This window comes from Ursus maritimus, unplaced genomic scaffold (genome assembly GCF_017311325.1).
Source record: "Ursus maritimus isolate PB19 unplaced genomic scaffold, ASM1731132v1 scaffold_16, whole genome shotgun sequence".
Lineage (NCBI taxonomy): Eukaryota > Metazoa > Chordata > Mammalia > Carnivora > Ursidae > Ursus > Ursus maritimus.
Window position 1 is genome coordinate 49,385,901 of NW_024424008.1, and position 16,073 is coordinate 49,401,973.

General features: G+C 45.0%; 1 protein-coding gene across 1 annotated transcript; it reads right to left on the reverse strand.

Moving 5' to 3' along the window:
- Positions 1–301: 301 nt before the first annotated feature.
- Positions 302–11,474, reverse strand: CD3E (CD3e molecule). The gene is made up of 9 exons (XM_008690015.2): positions 11,330–11,474; positions 11,101–11,212; positions 9,162–9,182; positions 7,729–7,746; positions 4,205–4,234; positions 3,577–3,792; positions 2,445–2,612; positions 1,853–1,899; positions 302–968 (listed from the first exon to the last, which is right to left on the reverse strand). Exons 2-9 carry the CDS (start codon positions 11,147–11,149, stop codon positions 912–914), a joined length of 606 nt encoding a protein of 201 aa, XP_008688237.1. The 5' UTR covers positions 11,150–11,212; positions 11,330–11,474; the 3' UTR covers positions 302–911.
- Positions 11,475–16,073: the final 4,599 nt, after the last annotated feature.

A 16,073-nucleotide genomic window follows, 5' to 3' on the forward strand; every position in this document is an offset into this window, starting at 1 on the left:
GTCCCTCTGTTTTCTGAACTGACCAGTCCATCAGGGACCCATCGGTCACTCTCTGCCATCCTGGGTGTTTTTCTCCAAGAGAAGTGAGTCAGAGGACTTTTTTTTTTCTTCTTTCTCTCTCTTTTTAATTTATTTCCTGACACCCTCTCCAAAGACAGCAGAAGCTAATGCCCCCACCAGCTGTGAAAACAGGTAGCACTTACTTTGGGGATCCTTACTTTGGGGAATTGAGTCAAAGGTAGGGAGGACGTGAGGAAACAAGACAGCCTCTGAGGGCCTCCCAGAAAAGAAGGACAGCAACTCTTTCAGCCAAATACATTTATTTCTGTCTCTCTCAGTTGACAGGGAGCTTAGCCTATTCACGAAGACGCAAATGATCATCCAGGGGTGCAGGGAAGACCTGGGGTAGGGAGCAATGGGCTGGCTCTGGGCCAGGGTCTGTGAATGGGGCAGGACCCCCGCCAGAGTTACCCAGTCCATCCCCACAAAGGGTCAGCAAAGAGAGAGCTGGAAAAACGGAAAGGTAGACAGAATCGTTAGGGCCGGGAGCAATTCTGCCCAGGAAAGGGGGAAGGAAAGGAAGCAGGGACATCTGCAGGGTGGGAAGGAACTGGTGATGGTGGGGGGGTGAAAAACAGAAATAAATACCCTGACAAGAGGGCGGTCCGGGCGTGAGGGCATGAGCAGCCATGATGTTTCACAAGGATGATGAGGCACTGATAGTCTAGGACTGGGTGCCAGCAGAGAATGCAGGATGGAGGGAGCTGTGGACAAGGCTGCAGGGTGCGAGTTCTCCAGAAGGCAGAGGAACAATTCTCTTCTGGAGTCCAAGATTTACCCAGGGTACAGGGAGTAGCAGGCCCCAGAGAAGCCAGACCTGGGCCTGTAGGAGGCGGTGTCCTCAGCAGCCATCAGATGCCTCTCTGATTCAGACCAGAATACAGGTCCTGCTGGCCTTTCCGGATGGGCTGGGGGTGGAATAGAGAGGTTGTGGTCAGCAGGATGGGGGCAAGTAGTTCCTGAGAAAGAAGAGCCCCTGAAGACCTAGCTTTAGCACCATGGAAAGAACCTTGCACTAGGAGTCAGGAGGCAGGCTCGAATTCTAACCTGGCACCCACTGGTACCAGATTTGAACCTGTCACCTTCGGGGAGCCTCAGCCTCCCCATCTTAAAAATGGGAATCTAAAGACCCACCTCTCAGGGCATTTGTCAGGATTAAATGAAGCCACTTACATGAAAGTGACTATCACATGCTTGGCTCGTGCTCAGTAAATATTGGCGGAGTTTGTTCAGGTGTGATATTCCCGATACTTAACCACTGGAAGGACGCACACACCAACCAATCGAAACAACCCCGGGGGTTCTCTGCTGGGCCAGGCATGAACTCCTTAGTTGTCAAATCGAGAGGCGGTCTGGTGGGGGAGAGGCTGTGATGTCTGGCAGGGTGTGTGCTGGGAGAGGGGGCAGGACGCTGGGGGCTATCTAACAATGAAGTACTTGAATATTTCAGCAACCGGTGTGGCTGCACCGGTGCAGGAGGGTGGAACCCCAGTCCTGAATTTTTCACGTTCGAGTGTGTGGATATGGTATTCCCCATGCTGTCTCCCAGCTAGTGAACAAGCCACAGAAAGAGGACTGTCACTCCCCACCCCACCCCCATGCCATGGTGGTAGAAGCCACACAGCCTTGGAAACGCCCCCGTTCTGCTCGGAAGGAGGCAGAGGCGGGCACAGGAGGGTTGTCCGGGAGCCCTGAGTGAGGGGCTTCGAGGTGTCCGGCAGGCCGGATGGGCAGTCCCACCTGTCCCCTTCTCCCCTAGAAAGATCCCCTCCCCCACTCTATCCCTTGTTACCTCATAGTCTGGATTGGGAACAGGTGGTGGCTTCTCCTTGTTTTGTCCTGCAGAGGAGGGAGGGGTAAGGATTCGTTCCCACAAGGGAACACCCATCTGGGGGCCATGAAACCCAGAACCTGGGAGGGACGGCAGACCCCTTCGTTCCCTCCACTAGGCCTCCCTTTTTCCATCTTGGCCACTCTGTCTCCTTTTTCCTTTAATCCCCTCTCTAACGACCTCCCCGTACTCTTCTTAACATTTTATGACTTTCCTCAGCTCAAAGGCTTTCCATGTTTCCTTTTCTATGGGTAAGGGCAGGGAAAAGGCAGCCACTAAGATCCCAAAGTCTCTCTCCCCACAGACTGGAAGGGGGAGGGGTGGAACCTGGTCACTCCAGAGCACTCACAGCCATCCTGTTAATAGACTTTTTGTATTTTTCTAGGGCAGGAAAGAGAAGCAATCCAAGATGTGATACCCTCTGCCTGGATGTTAGCCACACAGTGAACGTTCTATAGAAGCTGTCTTGAGCTGGCTGTGGACTTCCCACCCATCCTGGCCCTGGACATCCCCCTTGGTGGGACTCTCTTCCAACTTAACTCAATGGTCTTACCTCTAGTCCTGCCACCAGCACCCGTTGCTCTCATCACAGGCTTGGCACTGGCCTTTCTGTTCTTGCTCCAGTAATACACCAGCAGCAGCAAGCCCAGGGTGACGCAGATGTCCGCTATGATGATTGCAGCCACTGCTATCAGATCCACCTCCATGCAGTTCGTACACACTGTGGGGGACAGAGACATGGGCAGGGGAAGAGAGATTACCGAGAGAAGAAGACACAAGGACACTAGAGACCAGCAAGGAACAAATAAAGGCGAGTCTCCCTTTGCTACTCACGTGTTTGCCATGGCCAGAGCCAGACTTTTCAATGTTTGTAACACCAAGCAAAGCGTGTAGGTTATGGGTAGAGGCTCTGGAGTCAGACAGTCCTGGGTTCAAGGCCCAGCTCCTTTACTCACTAGCTGTGAGAATTGTGAGAAGTGTTTTCAACTCACAAAGCCTCTGTTTCCCCTTGTATAAAATGGGAATAAAATAGGGGCAGCTGGGTGGCTAAGCATCTGCCTTTAGCTCAGGTCATAATCCCGGGGTCCTGGGATCGAGCCTGCTTCCCCGTCTCCCTGCCCCCTGCTTGTGCTCTCTCTTGCTATCTTTCTCTCTCAAATAAATAAATAAATAAATAAATAAAATCTTTTAAAAAAATGGGAATAAAATAGTACTTAACTCATGGTTGTTTATATGAAAAAAGTCCCTGGCAAGTGTTTGGTAGAGTGCTTGAAACTAATGTTAGCTATCATTATTATGCCTCAGTTCATGACACTTCATTAAAGCAGCTTTGCAAATCCTTCTGAAGAATTGATCTCTGGTTAAAGCACCAGATAAACCCGTATCTATGTGCCACAATCCTGGATTTGATAGAACGCAAATGACGCCATCTTGTCTCTGGGAAAGTTGTTATTTTAGCTCTAGTGCTGACTGAGTTTTCCCAGATGACCCCACATTGGTGTTTAATCCATATTTCAGAAAACACTGATGCCGTGTGGCCCCCGAGAGTCTCAGGATTGAGTATAAGAGAAGCACAAAAATGCTAGGGGACTGTGAGGTGCATTAGGGGAAATGATTGAGAATGCCCTCTTGAAGTGGCCCTTTCTAAAGTATCCCGTGGTGTTTGCTCTGGACACCTACATTACCTCTTGCTTTCAGGTAGAGATAGTTCTTCTCCTTTGACTGGTCTGCATAGCAGGTATAAAAACCACTGTCCTCCATTTCTGAAAAAGGCTCCAGAGAGAGCTGTTTCCCCTGAACATCAGATAAAACATTATCTTTTTCCCATTTTAGATTTTCATCTTCAGCTTCCTCAGGGCATGTCAGCAGTACCCTGGTTCCAGAGATGGAGACTTTATACCCTGGGAAACGGGAGAGAAGAGAAATTGGAGGGAGAAACCAGTAAGATTTTGGCAAAGGCAAATTAGGAACAGAAGAACCAACCAGACGCAGAAGGTCATCTGTCATCCAGCTCTTGGATTTTCTCGTCAAAGGGGAGCTCTACTGGCTGGAGGGCATGAAAGAGGGGATTTGAAGGAGAAGGGGAACTGAAGAACCTTTTGAGGGTGACTTCAGTGTTTAGGCATGGACATGGGGGTTTGGGAAGGGGAGGAGGGAAGTAAAGGAAAGCCTAGAAAAGTCCCTTCGGGAATATTTCCAAAATAGGAGTTGGAAGGACCTCAGTTCTTGGGGATTATCTCTCCCAACCAATTCCTTCTCCTCTCTCCACCCACCTGCACCCTCGGGGCGTACGTGAAAGACAGAGAACCTTACCTTCTCTCAGAGGGGGAGCTGTCGATTCGCCTGAACATGAGAAAAGGAAAGCACTGTAAGAAAATAACCTTGGTTTAAATTGTAGATAAAAATTTTCAAGTGGGACTAGACATTATCCCCAAGAACCTCCAAAGAAGGCCCATCCTTTAGGGAGTCCCAAGCCTCGAAGCTGAGGCATGCTCGTTGATGCAGTCCGGAAGCACTACCCTGAGCCTACACCAGCCTGTGCCCCTAGGTCCAGATCCACCGAGGCTCAGAAAGTCTTAAAAACCTGAGGCTGAAGAATTCTAGAAGTCTTCAAGCTCAACCTCCTACGTTAGCAAGACTGTATTCTAGATAGCCATGAAAGGGTCTTCTCGGAGATAAAGACCTTCACTCATCTTCCCAAGATCTTTGAGCCACTGATTCTTGGCCTTACCTATTTTTCACCGTTCAGAAATTCTCTTACAGTGAACAGAATCCCTCACAGTGGAGATCAAACACCCTTCTCCTTATTTTATACCACTTTTCTTTTATTGCCCTTAAATTATGTAAAGGACTGTACTCATTTTAAGGGAATGGTTCTTCCAATAAAAAGTGGCTTTGTGTTGGGGCGCCTGGGTGGCTCAGTCGTTAAGTGTCTGCCTTCGGCTCAGGACGTGATCCCAGAGTCCTGGGATTGAGCCCTGCATGGGCTCCCTGCTCTGCGGGAAGCCTGCTTCTTCCTCTCCCACTCCCCCTGCTTGTGTTCCCTCTCTCGCTGGCTGTCTCTCTCTCTGTCAAATAAATCAATAAAATCTTTTTTAAAAAAGTGGCTTTATGCTGAACCATCTCCTAAGTATAATCAACTCTCAGTTATTTTTGTTAGAGGGAGGCACTATTGGTGTGGACAACTGAAATCCGCTAAGATAATTTAGGGGCCCAGGCACGTGCCCCACAGCAGGCAACGCTGTCCTGGGAGGTGCGGCTGGGGTGTGTCCTTGTATTCTGGAGGACTTGTGGCCGGGACACAGGGTGGCACTAGGTTATGCTCAAGCCTGGATGGGGCGTTTGGACGACGGGAGAGGTGGTGATGCTCAGAGACAGCCCTCTCTCTGCTGGGGGCTTTTTGCTATGGTATGCTGTTGGGGACAGAGCATTCTGACCGAACCCGAAGCCCTGTGTTTGAATCCCAGATCTGCCCTAGGCTGTGTGTCTGAGGACAACTCGTTGAGTTTCTCTGAGCCTCAGTTTATTCATCTGGGAAATGGAAATGAAATACCCACCTCACAGGGTATTTGGGAGTATTAAATGCATTATGTTGGTAAAAATGAATGGTACATAGCAGATGTTTAAAGAAAAACGTCAGTTACTTTCTTCCTTTCCTACTTGGAGTCCCACTACGATGGAGAACAGAACTGAGCTCTGACCCAATTTCTCAGGCACCTCTCTGGCTGAGATCGTACGGGATGGTAAACAAGTCATTCTCCAGATTACTCTATCTGCTAATAATTGGGGGTTGAGTGTAACGACGTAGATAGTTGATGTTATTTTGACTTAGAAATAATTTTTCAATCCTATTTCTTAGCAATGTCAAATAAGCTAGAAATCCTAAATAAAATCGTTTAAAAGTAAATAGACATTTCACTCTGCTTGGAGCATTTGTTTGAAAGAGGAATGTAAAGAATGTAAAGAAAATTGCTCAGGAGTTCTATCAGCACAGATCTGGTGGCAGAGCTGAGACATACAGGCTCGTACAGCGGCCTGGGTGTCTGTGCCTAGTATAGTTTGAATGCTCACAAAGATTTGATGCCCCTCCAGAGACAGCGTTTCATGATGATTAAGAAAATGAGCATCAGGGGCGCCTGGGTGGCTCAGTCGTTAAGCGTCTGCCCTCGGCTCAGGGCGTGATCCCGGCGTTCTGGGATCGAGCCCCACATCAGGCTCCTCCGCTAGGAGCCTGCTTCTTCCTCTCCCACTCCCCCTGCTTGTGTTCCCTCTCTCCCTTGCTGTCTCTCTCTGTCAAATAAATAAATAAAATCTTAAAAAAAAAAAAAAAGAAAGAAAATGAGCGTCAGTATCAACTAAATCTGCATTTATATTTATCTCAGTGTTTGGACTATTTATTTTCTAAACCTTGCTTTCCTTGTCTGTAGAATAGGGACATTAGGAGATTTAAAGGAGAAATTCAGGTAAAATATTTAAGGCAATACCTAGAATACACATGCTCAATAAACTTTGACGATTATTATCTAGTCTGCTTGCTTCCCATATAATAATAACATAAAATTCACCCATTGCTTCCATACGTCAGATAATGTTCTAAGTGAATCCCTTATTCCACCCTTAAAACAACCGTACGAGCTAGGTATTATTACTTCCATTTTATACACGACATTGCTATAGCACAGGAGAGTGCAGTAAATTAGTTAAGCACTCAATAAATTAGACGTTGATCCAGGATTTAAATAGGGCAGTCTAGCTTCTTAACCTCACGCTCCACAGCCTTAGCTCCTCTGCCCAAAATATTCTTCTGTAAAATACAAGCTTATCCTTTATTTATTTATCATTATTTTTCTTTTTTTTTTTTTTAAGATTTTATTTATTTATTTGACAGAGAGACAGCCAGCGAGAGAGGGAGCACAAGCAGGGGGAGTGGGAGAGGAAGAAGCAGGCTTCCAGCAGAGGAGCCTGATGTGGGGCTCGATCCCATAACGCCAGGATCACGCCCTGAGCCAAAGGCAGTCTCTTAATGACTGAGCCACCCAGGTGCCCCTATCATTATTTTTCTTTTAGAGAGAGTCTAAAATATTTTTCTTCCTAAAATACAAGTTCATCCTTTATTATATTATTATTATTATTATTATTATTATTTTAGAGGAAGAGAGGGTGTGCAAGCAGGGATGGGAGGAGGGAAAAGGAGAGAGAGAATCTTGAGCAGGCTCCATGCTCGGCACAGACCCTGATACGGGGCTCGTTCTCATGGCCCCAAAATCATGTCCTGAGCCAAAATCAAGAGTCAGTCCCAAAGCTCATCCTTTAAAACTCAGCTTAAGAATCACCTCTGGGGAAGCTTCCCCAACTATCCTCTGTGGAGTTGGCCACTACTGTTTTTATAGTTTATTTTAGCCTGTACTTACCCGTATCACAGCACGCAACACACTGTATTATCAGTTATTTGTCTCTCACACAAGACCATCAGCTTCTTGAAGAAAGGGAATCAGTGATCATTTACTCATTCAAAAATATTTGCTGGGCACCTACTATGTGCCAGGGCACTGGGCCGGGTACATGAGACGCCATCTGTGCCTTCAGTGAACTCATGGTTTACATAAAAATGCAGGGGAGGCTCCCACCCACCCCCACAAGTGTAGTCTTGCCTGAATGCACGCTCAGGGATACATGACAGCAACAGACATCGGCCCGTTTGACACAGATCCTACCGATAGACAATCGTATTTGTCCTCTGGTAGTTCTGGCTCTCAGTGTTCATTACTGTGATTGTCCTCAATACCATTTTGTTCCACATTTTGAAAAGAAGTGGTGTAGAGTGAAAATCCTCTTACCCAGAGGTTCCTCAGGCTCTGAAAAGGAAATGATAAGCAACTATTAGCTACACTTGTATCAGCTACTAAGAACAGACCCTGCTCCCCTGGGTTAGGACCTTCTGAAACTAATGTAACATTGGGTGTCAACTCTATTCGAATAAGAAAAGAGGAAAAGAAGAAAGACTGCATCATGGAACGGCACCAGCCTGTCCGCAATGCTCATGACTGGTGAAATGATTACAGACAAGTTTGTGTTTATCTTCCAAATTCTCAACAGTATTAAAATGTGATTTCCTGGGGCGCCTGGCTGGCTCGGTTGATAGAATGTGGGACTCTTGATCTTGGGGTTGTAAGTTTGAGCCCCACATTGGGTGCGGAGATTTCTTTAAAAAAAAATCTTCAAAAAATAAAAAAATAAAATGTAATTTTCTAAATTAAAAAAAAAAAGAAGAAAACAATGGATCTTCAAATTCCTCATGACTGTAGAGGAAAAGCTGTTTGGGGCCCTACATCCTACATTAAACAACTGATGGCAATTTACAAAAATGGATTCTAAATAGTATTTTGCAATATCAATCACTACATCATACACCTTAAACTTACATTGTGTTACACGTCAATTATATCTCAATAAAGCTGGGGAAAAAAGAAGATAGGTACTGCACATAAATCCACGATGGAGAAAAATCAACTCTATGAGGAAGTAGCATGCAGAAGAGACTCGTTATCCTGAAGCATGTCAGTGCTTTTGACATATTCCATCTGTCAATAAGGTAACATTAAAGCACGCGGCATGGTAAAAAAGAAAAAGAAAAAAAGAAAGGATTCTAAAAACATCACAGATGGGGCAGTGTCACAGAACGTAGACGGGCCCTGTGGCCGCCTTTAAACACAAAATTGGTTCATTCAGCTCAGAGTTGCTGATTGAATAGAAAGGCTTCCAGTATTGGGACACTCCTGACTCTACCACTGTGACTGGGAAGTAAGTCCAGGCCAGGCGTACTCACGTTCGTGAGCACACGTGAATGCACACGCACACACATTCGGAATATTTGGACATGTGACTCTAAACGCGCACCCAAATGATGCCCCAGAGGCTTATTCACCACACCCCCGCGCATACATTCATACCTTCTACAAAATCCCACAGCAAATATGAAGTGCGAACAAATGAAAACTTTTGGCACATTCAACTCAACAGTCTCGATTTTTTTTTCTTTTGAATGGTTAAGACTCATATTTCCTATGATCTCCTTTGCTTTCCTCTTCTGGGCTGGACTATCTCTAGACTGACCAGGAAAACGCAAAGGAGAAGGTGCTAGAAACCCCTTTTACGGGTCTCTGGGGAAGCTCTGTGTGTGTGTGTGGGGGGGGGGTCTAGAGAAAGCTCCATTCATAAAAACAAAGAATGCCATGTTGATTTCATAACAAGGAAAGAAAGCATATCTTACCTTCCTGCCCCCAAGCGCCAACTAGAAAATAAATATGGAAAAAAAAAAAAAAGAGTTAGTAAATGTTGTGGGTCTCTGAAATTCCAAGCAGAGAAAGTGATAAGGTCTGTTCTGACCATTTCTAAATATCTAAAGTCTTTCCCAACCACCCCCGGGTCATACTCATTCCTGTACTCCAGGTAAGTGACATGTCCTGCTGGACCAGGGGTTGCTGATCAATATGGACGAAACAAAGCAAAGAAACATCTAGCATTAAACATGAACACTCAATATTTGACAAACAGGAGTTAGAAGAAGTTGAGGCTACTTTCTGGGCCACTGGAGAAATAGCAAAAGAATTTTGCAGCCAAGCCTCCATGTTGAAAATCAGACTGGAAGAAAAACAAACTCTGTTAGGTACAAATGCTGAGATTCTTCTTCTGTCTCTGGCTCCGGCTTGTCTGATTGTTCAGTTTTTCCATTTGTTTTCTGCTTGACACAGAGATGGACATATTTGACACTCCCCTTACTCCTCAAGTAGAGCCTGTGTGTTGAAGAGCCTGGTCACAGTTCCATGGGGCTCCTCACTTAGCAGTAACTTGGATTTGTGATGATGACCAGTTTCCCTGATGTTGCCTGAAAGTGTTCCGTATACCTGGACCTCTCTTTTACCAACAGCCTCTACATGGAGTGAGACCCCTCCACCCGCCCAGGGCCCATCCATTTCCAGAGCAGACGGGGCATGGTCTCATGATGCCAAATCTTGAGGGGTGCTTGGGATTTTGATATCCAGTCTCTTTCTCTCTCTCTCCATCTCCCCCACCCCTTCTGCCCTGGGAAAGCATAGTTGATATTATAAGCCTCTAAGAAAATGCCTCACCACTCCTTGCAGAAGTCACACTCTGCCCCTTGACACTCAAAATGTTTTCCTTGGACCAGTCGCAGACTTACAAGCCCAAGAGCTGATTAGCAAGGCAGAATTGCAATCCCCACTCCAGTCCCACTGCAGAATGCCCTGTGATTTCTGTGAGCATTTGAACCTGAGAGACTCACAGCGAAGCAGGAAGTGCAGACATCATGGCTGTGGCTCTGAGAGAGGAGCCCCAGCTACGATAGCATTTTCTAGGCCGCTGAAATAAAACCATCGTGAGCCATTTTACACCATGGAGCCCTGAAGTACAGGCCTTGTAGACAGACTCCTGTTCCCCAGGTCGCTTCAGCGCTTACTAGCCCTGTGGCTTTAAAGAAGTTATATAATATCTTTGCGTATCGGTTTCTTTGTCTGTAAAAAAGGGGATATAGCGTTTACCTTCCAAGATGGAGGTAAGAATTAAATGAGTTGACACGTGTAAAGAATTTTTTCTTTAAACAGTCTCTGGCACTCAATAAATGGCAACCTTTTTCTTTTTTTAAAAATCTTATCTCCTATGGGATGTGGAATTGCTTTTGGTTATTTATCAACTTATATCCTCCCTTGCTTCAAAAAGGACTAAATTAATTGAAAGCTCTTGGTCATCAGAAAGGGGCTGAAAGTTACACGGTGTGTATTGTCTCAGAGATCAACCTTGAGATTCCCTGCACCGTTTGGGTTCAACTATCTGCTCTCCTCAGACAGGGGTGGAGATTAGCTCTTCTAATCTCTTTTGTGTTAGTTCTTAAAGGCCGGGTAGTTTTCTGCTGAAAGAGCTTGTTCCTGGAGGCAGAGAGACTTCTCTGCTTTCAAAAGCTATGCTCCCAAATACTTTTCTTTGGCTGTTCCCTGAACGGTCTCCCATGCATCTGGAACGCATTCTTTCTCATTAGCCTGCAGTCTTAGATTCCTGCCCTAACGTAGTACAAAACATTCCTCACATCTTCGGGTAAATGAGGCTCTTTGGTACCATGGGGCAGCACCAAGGGAGGCTAGGAGCCTTCCCATAGTCTGGAGAAATACCACCCTTTCTCATCTCATCCTACTTACCTGATAAGAGACAGAGTCCCAGAATTCTCCAGAGTTTCCCGGACTGCATCCTTCTCTCACTGGATGGACCCTTACTCTACCTAAGATGGCGGAGGCCGGTGGCTTATTACTTCTGAAAAAGAAACCAGAGGACTTTCTCAAAACCCTTGCCCTTGCTGAAGGTGAGGACCCTGAGGTCATTGTTCCCAATGCCCGGATGAAAAAGGGGACCCGTTAGAGGGAGACTCACCATTTTCCGAAGCAGGCACCTAAGGCTGGGAGGGGAGGCGAGATTCTGAACCCCACACAGGAAGTGTGGGGGGCCTCTGGGCCTGTAGAGTTCTACGTCACTTGGAAACGTTCGAGGCAGAGGCAGCCACCTGGGTTGGCTGGGGAGAGATGGGCCCCTATTTTCCCATAGCACAAGCAACGGGGCTGTGGCAAAACCCGAAGGGGAGATGAGAAATACCTGCAATTTAACTGAGCGGGGCCTTGCACGGTAACAATGCCATGTTGGGACTCCCTTCTCTAATACCCTGTCCCCCCAAATAAGCTGTGACAAGAAGGGGAGCACTGAATATTTTTTTAATATTTAATTTAATTTATTTATTTTTAAAGATTTTATTTGAGAGAGTGAGAGAGCATGGGAGGAAAAGCATAAGCAGGGGAGAGGGGCAGAGGGAGAGGGAGAAGCAGACTCCTCGCTGAGCAGGGAGCCCACCTCTGGGCTCTAAACCAGAATGGCAGATCATGACCTGAGCTGAAGGCAGACGCTTAACTGACTGAGCCACCCAGGTGCCCCTAAAGATCTAATTTTTACGTAATCTCTATACCCAATGTGGGGCTCGAACATTCAACCCCGATGTCAAGATTTGCGTGCTCCATGGACTGAGCCAGCTGGGCGCCCCGTTGCTTTCTTTATGGTGTGCCCGTCATGGAATAGCAAGGTGCAGACATCTCATTAACAAAGCCTCTTGACTTGAAAATACACGTTGGCTTAAAACCACGAGATCCCTTTTTTTTTTGCCTATAATATTTACAAAAAAAGAAACTTTGAGATTCGTGTGCAGGAGGCCCCCTGAGGGGGTGCGGGAACAGCACCTGGAAGGGAAGGAAGCAGGCTTGGCATCTGCGGGGTGGGGGGAGGTGAACGAAGTCAGGGTAGCAACAGAGAGCTCAGCCAATCGGACGGGGAGTTCTCAGGCTGGTTCCACCTCTCAGGACGGTCTGGACTTGAGGCAGCCGGCACATCGTCTAGTCTTGGATGTGAACTGTTCCCAAAAAGAGGGTAAGGACTTGGGCAAGGCAGCTGCTTCTGCGAGAACAATGTCTGTGAAAGAGCTCGGCTGAGAGCCCCCAGGGGACACAACTCCCCAGCAGCAGTGAGCAGCCCTCAAGGGGGAGCCTGGGCAGCACCACGTGACGCCCACGCAGTTCCCTCTTGCCCTGCTCGGGTCCACTTGCTGTAGAATCATTTCACCCCATCCGTAAACGGCCCTTTCAGGAGCCTGCTGGATCTCTTCCCAGAGAAGTTTGTCAGTGGGAAGTTAGTGGCTCTCGTTAGGGCCGCACTATGTATCAGTTCTGGAGCCCCACTGGTAGTCCTCTCCCTCCTTTGCTGCCCCTTCTAGATTGCTCCCAGCCTCAGCGAGCGCTTCTGCTAACCTGGGGGAAGACATAGCTTGAGGAGTTGGAGCCCCAAGAGGCTGGTCGCATCGCCTTTTCAGGCTGTGAACGCTTGGGTTTTATTGATATTCTCTTTGCTCCATGCAGCCCTGACTCCTCCCGATGATAAGATTCCTTCAGTGGGGAGAGTGAATCTATTTTTTAAAAATTTATTATTTATTTATTAGACCGAGAGAACAAGAGGGCACAAGCAGGGGGAGCAGTAGAGGGAGGGGGAGAAGCAGGCTCTCCGCTGAGCAGGGAGCCCGATGTGGGGCTTGATCCAGAACCCTGCGATCATGACCTGAGCCGAAGGCAGACGCTTAACCATCTGAACCACCCAGGTGTCCCCCCCCTTTTTTTAAAGTAAGCTCTACGTCCAACGTGGGGCTTGGACTCTCAACCACAACCCCGAGATCAAGAGTCACGTGCTCTGCTGACTGAGCCAGTCAGGTGCCCTGAAGTGAATCATTTTTTTCTTTTGTCTCCAGGTCTCTTGGCCATGGTGGGGAGCAGGTGGAGCTTAGTGTAATAGAACTCTCGCTGTGTAGTGTGGTGGAAGCATTCTACTTCTGGAAACCATGACCCCTAGAAGCTCAGAGTCTAGAGTTACGGGGACAGGAAGCATGAATTTCCTGAAGGGTTCACTGGGAGTAATGGTAAGCATGGATACTCCTACTTCCAACCCCTAGTTCCTGGATGCGTGTGTTCTACTTCTTGGGGACACAGAACCATATTCTAGTGATTAACTGAAATTGTATAGGCATTTCTCCAAATGCCCTCATTTCTAGAGGACAAGAATCAAAAGTTTGGTCACTGTTCTTCATTGTCTCTTCCAGCCCATTGTATCTCCACTCTTCTCTACAAACACGTAACCCTTGTGGAGATGATGTTGGCGCCTTATGCCAGATCCCCTTAGCCCATCTATGACTTCAGCTGCAGCTCTGTGGTTACTTCTGATGCACACTGATGTCCCATCCTGAAAGCCTGTGCAGGCAGGCACAATTGTGAATGCGCAGGAGGGTAGGGACTTACTGCCTTTTATTGTTGTTATTTCAAATAATGCTGCAAAAAAATTCATGTACTCCTATCTCTCAGCAAGTATAACCGTAGGATAGGCTCCAAGAAGAGCGATCGCTGGACCAAAGGATATGTGCAGCTAAATTTTGACAGATATTTCCAAATTGCCTTCCCAAAAAGTGTATGAATCTTATTTTCATCATATCTTTGTTAATGCTTAGACTTTTCCTCTCTTAAAAATTTTATTTATATTTTAAAAATGAATCTATATTTTTATCTAAATAACACAACAGTCAAATTAGTACTGCAAGGCTTATAATGAAAACCAACAATCTCCTGCCTGCCTCTTCCACCCCTTAAGCCATTTGAAGTTGATTTTTGTATATGGTGTAAACTAGAAATTCAATTTCATTTTTTTCCATATGGTATTTTCCAACCTTCATATTTTCATTTTTCCTTTCCCCACTCTTCTGACAGGCCACCTGTATTATTATTATTATTATTGTTATTTTTGCCATCAGTATTATATACCAAAGTTTTATATACATAAAGGTCTAACTAATGGACTATGCATTATTTTATCAGTTAATTTTTCCATCCCTACATCAGTACCATACCATCTTAATTTTTATAACTTTATAGTAAATTCTGGTATCTAATAGAGTAAGTTCCCTGCCCTGATCTTTTTGGAAGTGTCCTGGCTATTCTTGGCTTTTTACTTCTCCATATACATTTTAGAACCATCTGAACATTTTCATTAAAAACTCTGCTGAGAGGTGCCTGGCTCAGTCAGTTGAACGTCTGACTCTTGATTTCTGCTCAGGTAATGATTTCAGGGTCATGAGATTGAACCCTGGGTCTGGTTGTGTGCTGAATGTGGAGACTGCTTGAGATTCTGAGATTCTCTCTCTCCCTCTGCCTTTTCCCTGTGTTGGCTCGCATGTGAGAGTGAACTCTCTCTCTCTCAAAATAAAACAAAACAAACAAAAAACCAAAAAACCTCATTTTTGCTGGCATTTTGATAGAAAATGGAATAATCTTATAGATCAATTTGGGGAGAGTTGATATCTTTATGATGTTAAGTCTTTGACTACATGAACATGGTATAGCTCTTCATTTACTTAGGTCATTAAAAATGGCTCTTACAAATGTTTTATTCTTTCCTCTATCTAGGTCACATATATTTTTTGTTAGAGTTTTGTTGGATATACCTTCATACTATAGTACGTGGTATATATTTTTTAACTATGCTTTTAGTTGGCTGGTTTTTGGTATAGATATGTTTATTCATCTTATATGTATTAATTTTATATACAGTTTCATTATTAAATTCTATTATTCTTAATTTTTTGTTTGGTAATGTAAAAAATCATGTTATCTGCAATTACAGCTTTATTTCCTCTTTTTTGTTCTGTAAGCCTCTAATTTATTATTCTTGTTATACAGCTCTATATAGGGTCTCCGACACAACACCAGGTAAAAGTGAGAACATCATTCTTCTTAATTTGGGAATGAATCTGCTATTTCCCATTTAGAATAACATTTGCTGTAAGATTTTAATAGTTAACCTGTTTATCAGGTTAAGGAACACCCTCTAGTTCCAATTTACAGAGTTTTTTTATCCTGAATAGGCATGGGACTTTATCTAGTGCTTTCTTCTGCTTCCATTGAGATGTTGCTGTGGTTTTTCTCTTAATCTGTTTATGTGGTCAATTACATTTATACATTTTCTAATATTGAACATTATTGCATAACTGGATAAATCTTACTTTGTAATGGTGGGTTTTTTTTTTCTTTCTTTCTTTCTTCCTTTCACCTGGTTGGATTCAATTTGCTAATATTTTGTGTAGGATTTTTGCCTGTGTAGGATGTTTTCATGAGTGAAATAAGCTTGATATTTCTGTGTTATAGTGTCTTCATCTGATATATCAGTGAATGAGTTGAATAGTATTTTATTTCTTCAATATTCTAGGAGAATTTAGCTTTTTCTAGCATGTTAGTTCATTTATCACTCATTCACTTGTTTTTCAGCTTCTAAAGTTTTGTTCCATTTACTCTCTGCTGGTATCTTCTCATTCTCCTTGTCTTTTATGGGTATATGCCATTTTAGTAGGGCTTTAGAAGCTGGAGATAAATGTTTGTTCAGTTTGTCACGTTTAACCTCAAGTCTGGTATCGCTACTTCCTTTCTCATTTATGCATTTATCTGTAAAGTCTGACTAATTGAGGGTTGATTATATTAAGAAGTAGGTTCAGGTCTGAACCTGTGTATTTAACATTATTTATTTATTTATTTATTTAGAGAGGGAG